Raw genomic sequence first — 6,776 nt, forward strand, 5'->3', positions numbered from 1 at the left:
ATTGCCGCCCCAGGCGGACGAACGTCGTGATATGGCTTCATCGTGCGAAATCGCGTTAACCCTCTTGATATTCCGCGTCCAATTATTATGACTCGTGCGCGTGTCATCGCGAGCTTCCGCTAGGCTGCCTCATGTTTGCTTTAACGGAAGGAAGTTATTACCAGGACGATAAATTTTCGAGTCTCTAGTAAAAGATTTCACGAGCAACCTATATTGGAACGTGACGATGGTTACGCTTGCAGTACGATGGCGAGGAAAGGTCAGGTTCGAGTTTTACAAGGTGCAACGATTAAGCTTCCTCTTCGTTCAGGACCACTCAACGATCGAAAGAACTAGCAGCTTCTTTATCACGGAAAACGCATACGAGAGATCCAAAAGTTGTTAGGTTTCATGGCCGAGTTTCCGAAATGTCAAAGGAAATTGAAGTTCCAAAAGATGTTTTACATTCACGTCTTCAAGATATCGATGACGACTCGTCACCTCGAAGAGGTGCGATCTAATTGTAATATGTTGTAAAATCGTCATCACCGGCGATGTTGTACGATGCAATCATCCATAATATTTTTTCTTGCGATGCAATTGAACATCGATTTGATTGACCATTCTCTTTTTGGCTACAATAGCGTTGCCACAGTTTTTTAATCAATAAATGACAGTGTTGAATTTTTCAAAGTGAAATACGACGTATCCCATTGTGATTGAACGTTAGATCGATGCGTTCAATTTCAAAATGAGTTCACTTGCGAAAGCAAGTTTGCATATCGCTTTCACCAATAATAACATGTATAATATCACTTTGAAATGGCCTATATTTATCGAGGTTGAGCACAGAGTTGCCGCGATATCGCCGATCGTCTGCGCACTTGGTATTGAGCAAACTCATAATCGTTCCAACTCGCGGTCCTCAAAGCAACTCTCGAACCTCGATAGTAGAAGAGGAACTTGTTTGACGCAGCCTAAGGCAGTTGGAAGTCTCACGCCACGAATCCTAGCCAGTACTTAATGTTGTTCCATTTGCAACTGCAATAAGTCTTGGAGACACACTTGAAATCCATGCGACTTGTAATTAATCACGCTCTAAATCCTTCAGATATCAACCAATCTATTTTCTTCGACAGATATTTCATTATTTCTATCATTATATCCCACTATATTATAGTTTCGTATGCAATGTTACACGATATTTATTAGTTAGATAAGGGAAAAAGTATTTCGTTGAGTCGTTGGCATTTTTTTTTTCAATTTCAATTTCCTTGTTTTTTATTTCATTAATAGCTGCAATATATATTCTGCCTTGTAACTTATAACTTCCTAACTTTTCAGGTCCCTGGTAACTGTGCTTTTATTTCATATATCGTTTATTTTTCCAAACATTACTCTTTCCGCGCATGTTTTTATGGTTATTGCATTTTTATTATCAGATTCTTTACACAGATGAATTTCGGAGTATTTTTACAATTTATAGCAATTGAACAAAAAAATCCAGAACGCGGTTTGTTGGCTTTGAATCTCGAATTTCTAGATAGAAATCGAAGACCCAACTCATTAATGATCTTTTGCTATCATTCAGCGTTATCGTTATTTCTACTGTAAAACAAAGTCGTGCTTCACGCGTGTTTTCCAGTTTAGAAAATTAAACATTCGATAAATATTCACGAGTAGTCAAATTGGAAAATTTCCAACGCCTCTAATGCGAAAATTCTTCCAACTTCGTTTCAGATTAATGGTCGTGGCCGTGTCGTTATTAGGTTCCCGTAATTCACGCGAGATAATTTAGTTCTTAAGTTACATTAGCTGCGCCCGTTTTACATCTGTTCTCTGCTGCTTCTGTCTTCCGTTCGTGGAATCTCAACGGCAAACAAAAGGATCGTATCCATTTCCGCAGATCCTAACTCGTGACATACCCGAAGGGATATATTCTGTGTGCGCGCCGACACACCTTACAAGTACTATGTAATTCCGTTGTTTGCCAGTCAACCGAAACTCGTCGCTTTATTTAATTAGAAGCGACAGAAACGCTTTTACCGTCCACGAAAATGATAAATTGCATTTATTATAGCGCTGCCATCTCTTGTAATCATCATTATCTCGTATGTTTTAAACCATTCCATAACTTTTAACCACGTCAGTCAAATTGACTGGTTTTACTATTTTATTTTAAAATTCCTACTTCATGTTATATATTTTTTCCGCAATGACGTAATGACTTTCTCAACGATAACTAAAAGAACAGTATAATGAATCTTATTTCGTTTTTTATGTATTCAAACTCAAAATAATTTTGTATCAAGGCTACTTATACTTGTCAAAGTGTAAAAGGGTCCTGCAACCTGTTTATCGAACTCCAATTAACCAGTTTCCTCGTTTTCTACAACTTCCCACATGTTTTTTAAATTTTTACTGCGTATCATTGAACATGACGATATCAGTTATCAAGAAAACCCCGGATCGATCGCTAGATCGCTAGAAACCACACCAGTCAAAGTGACTGATTCAACAATTTCATAAATGCGTCAACTCTCGTTTAGGGATCATGGTCCCAGACGAATTAATAAAATGTATAGCAAACGAATAGCAAACGAATAGCAAAAATGTACTACACAACATGGAATTCCTTCTGTAAGAAAGTAATAAATCAATAGATATAAAAGTATTCTATTATTAGGTATTTTTTAAAGATCAGTCATTTTGACTAGTTTTGGTAAAAATAGCTTCGTGTTAACTATCGGTAGTTCTAATGTTAATTCACTAAAAAGACACGTAAAAGAAAAATGAATCCATCCTTCTTCGCTTTCTCTTGTTTTTCTTTCACGATTTCTCCCTTCTTTATCGCGCTTACTATAAAAAGTATCAACCGTTCGACCGTATCGATACGTTAACTTTATTCTGAAACAGTCGTCTCAGTGAAAAAAGAAATAAAAGATTCTTCTTCCTGTACGAAATACTTTGTATGTACTGCGTACATTCCCCATGTTGTACCATGTATCCATAGTTTGCTTCTACTTCTTGTCCTCGCCCTTTCTTGTGCAAAAAAATCTTGAACCAACCAATCGATATCTCCAGCTTGCATTGTGCATTAGCATTATAAAAACAAGGTGCTTGAAAACTGGATGTCTTTTCTGAAATTCTATCTCTTTATATTCGGCTATGTCTGAATCCACGTTCCAGCCTCCGATCGACAAATCGATCTTCCACACACTCCTCCCTATTAATGTCCCATTACTTTTAATAATTTTCTATCTTTTTTTATCGTATTTTAGTACTTTGAATCGCTTGGCAAATTATCGTCTAATTATAAAGAATATGCAACGCAACGTACGTTCTAAGGGGTGGAATTCCCTTTGAAGATTTTTAACGAAATCCTTATCACGCTAGAAGTTAACGTACCCAGTAGAGTGGTTAAGATTCGAAAATTTCCATCTCTTTACACGGCAAAGCCGGCAAAAAAGTTCTTGTTCGAATTACATGGGCGGGGCTGAAGCTTCTGAATACCAGCCATCGGCCGCCATCTGCGAACCGTTGGTCGAACAATCTTGGAAACTACAGCGCGAACTGCAATCGTGCCGCGTTCCAGCGCCGAAACAGGATTCTGTGGATTGTCTTTCTCCCTTTGGCATTCCACAGTGCACTCTTGATCGGTGGCTAAACCAAGAAATCAAGTATACATTCGTGAAATAGGGAAGCATTTCCGAAAGTTTGACAAATATTTCATCGATGTCTTTGTCCGAGAGGGGTGAATTTTCCAACAACGATTTCACTATCATTCTTAAGCACGAGTTGCTCAACAATTCCGGAACAATTTCATAAAATAATTTCCATTTTTTAACATATAAGCCTAGCAACCAACGATTTCATTATGTAAGGACAATTTAAATTCAAAGGATTTTTCTATAAAATCGATCATTTGCAACATGAAGAGATGGATGTGGTGATCGTTGCGTATTGGCGTCCACGTATGCAGGGGACAGCCGTGAAAAATCACGACACTCCAACGATACTACGCAACAATCGTCTTTTCTGACATCGCACGTGGCGTGTGCAGCGACGAAATTCGCCAGCGGTGAATTTGCGTGGCCTCTAATCAATGATGCATCTTCGGCCGCGTATGTACGCGTTTCTAACGATTAACTTCGTCCCAGATATCCAAAGGCCCGCGGCATAGAGAGCAGGTTTCAGCGCGTTATTCGGCTGCGGGTGTTGGCAGACCGACGCCTCCAATGTCGCACAGAATAATTATTAATACAAGTCCTGCGTTGAATCTGCAATGCGCTAAACAACGCAGCAACACAGTCGCATTACGATTTGATGATTTATTTAATATCGGACTGATCTGGTCCGTGTCGTGTATTTGAAATGTTTGAAATGCCCTCCGTCGATGATAAACGCTCGTACAATCCCCACTACGTGTTGCTGCCTGACCCGAGGAGATTTTGCAAATTTACGGAAATGGGCTGGAGATTCTAGGCGAACTGGCACAATGTGGCTGCTCGGATAACTTGGCAAGATAGAGATTGAAATTTAACTTCCATGAAGATATAACGTTAAGATTGGATGATTTAATCTTCTGTTTAGATTCAGTCTTTTATGTTTGCCTGCGGGATGACTCGTGGCTCTTCCGCGCAAAAATGTAGCGGGATCGATGGTTTACGCGTTTGCACATACACGCGAAAAAATCTAGTTACGGCTCGTTAGCAGTATACAATTATTAGCCCGCTGTAAACTTCCACAGTATCCTTCGTTTAACGGGCGTTGGCAATGTGCAGCTTACAAGTCGTTAACTCCCGCCTCGTTTCAGATCTTACGACGTAGCCTTTCTTTTCAAAAATGAAGCAAACAATTCGGACAAACTTTGCTTGATTAACGCGATGCTGCGCGCTTGGTAAAATCTAACTTTCGAGAATCTCTTCTATTATCGTCTCATGAAACATAGCTCGAGTTGGATAAACGATAATTTGTTCTTCCATGAGATTTCGAACCTGACGGATCATATTCGTATTCCTTCCAGACGGTTAGTCACAATGTACATCCTCGTCGTGTGTTACCTCGCGTGGATATCACAAGCTTCAGGGGTGAAAAATATCACGCACGGAGTAGCAAGACACCTTAGATCTATTGGGTTTCCGGAAGGCAGCGGCATGGGGGTAAAGTACAGAATAAAAGTCATTCATACTGTTGCGTCGTGCAACACTCTACCTAGATCCGGCCATACGCCGCGGGCCAGACAGACCTCAGATATCCGCGCATCCTTACGGCGTACCCTTAATAGCCTTAGGTACCCGTCATAAATCCCAATTTGCTTGCTAAGGCCCTTCAGATCGAACAAATATCGTTTCCTAAAACACTTTCTAAGGAGTATTGTCTACCACGGCTAGACAAGGGAAAGTTGAGTTTTCCCACGTACGATGCTTCCTAATAGCAACTTTCGGGGGCAGCTAAGACCTTTCCTAGTCCACCAACCTTCGTTTAATCAATTAACAACAAATCCGATGGTCCCGTGCGCTAGACACACCTATCCTTAGCTTTCCTCCGACAGTATCGTCACCGAACATCACTGATTCTTCAATCTTCCAACATACAACATCCTTCGACCGGGTCTACACCCGAAGATCAGTCACTCACTTATCTTATACATACGTACCAGCGTAACTATCTTCTTCACAAAGTTGTTGGAATAAACTGTCATTCACAACTCGTTACATCAGTGTCATATTCAATTAACCACCTCTATTATCCTAATCGTAATAGGGGATCGATCGTCTAATCGTAACGTGGCGTCGATTATCTAATCGTAACGGGAATTTACGACTCCCGTTGGCGTGCTTCCTCGCGATCGCGTCTCTCCGCGAGTGGTCGAAACACATACTTCATCAACTAATACTACCATTTACCCGTTAATGCGATACTAACGTCGTAATTTAATCTGTCACCGCGGAAAAAAATAGCATATCGTGTAGAGATCGTTTCGATCTGATCTATATAAAAATAAATGGTTATCATATAAAAAAAAACTCTTACGCGTGCAGATATTCTTCGCCCTCGGAGTACCCATTGATATTCCCGACAAATCGGTGCTATTTTCTCTATACTTCGAAGCGAATTATGCTCTGCCAGGGGAATGGAACTCCACTTACTATTCGAACGAGCCGTATCTTAAGAAGCGAAGTCTGGATCGACGATTGACGTACGAAATTCTTATGAACAAACTGGAAAGGTAAAGAAACTGGTTAAAAATGAAATGTAGAAAAACGAGTCCTGAATGGATTAAATTAAAAGTTATAATATTCTTTATTTTTATAGCTTTGGTTATTCTGGTGAAAATTGTCTACTGAAAATGATCTGTGAGGTTGCTAACTATCCTTTAACTAGTAATGGGGTGCTTGGCGAAGTGCTGCGAATTTTATTTACGTGAGTGCTAAACGTACTTTAATGTAAATACAGTTTTGATAATAACTTTCCAATAAATTAAACGAATTCAAAGTTTTAGAACACGTTTCTGAGAAATCAATAACGTGATCCAATTTTTGTCACAGGCCATCCTCTTCGCAAAATGAAAATCTTCCGAGCGAGATCACCGAGGCTGAGCACGCGAAAGATTGCAATTACCGCTATAAAAAATGCCCTCAAAGTCCATTAGCTTTGATAAGGCGCCATGATCTCGACGATAATAGTTAGAGAAGCCACGATATTAAACGCAATCTTCATAGTACACGGTATAGTTCACGGACAGCAGCCCGATAATGGAGTTTCTAAAAAACACATAAAGATTTTTATACCTC

The 6,776-nt window shown here is 39.8% G+C and overlaps 1 protein-coding gene across 1 annotated transcript; it reads left to right on the forward strand.

Moving 5' to 3' along the window:
* Nucleotides 1-5,018: 5,018 nt before the first annotated feature.
* LOC105682110 lies at nt 5,019-6,737 on the forward strand. The gene is made up of 4 exons (XM_012394316.3): nt 5,019-5,141; nt 6,024-6,211; nt 6,298-6,405; nt 6,531-6,737. Exons 1-4 carry the CDS (start codon nt 5,019-5,021, stop codon nt 6,670-6,672), a joined length of 561 nt encoding a protein of 186 aa, XP_012249739.3. The 3' UTR covers nt 6,673-6,737.
* The last annotated feature ends 39 nt before the right edge of the window (nt 6,738-6,776 follow it).

Source organism: Bombus impatiens, unplaced genomic scaffold (genome assembly GCF_000188095.3).
Source record: "Bombus impatiens unplaced genomic scaffold, BIMP_2.2 scf_0080, whole genome shotgun sequence".
Taxonomy (NCBI): Eukaryota; Metazoa; Arthropoda; class Insecta; order Hymenoptera; family Apidae; genus Bombus; species Bombus impatiens.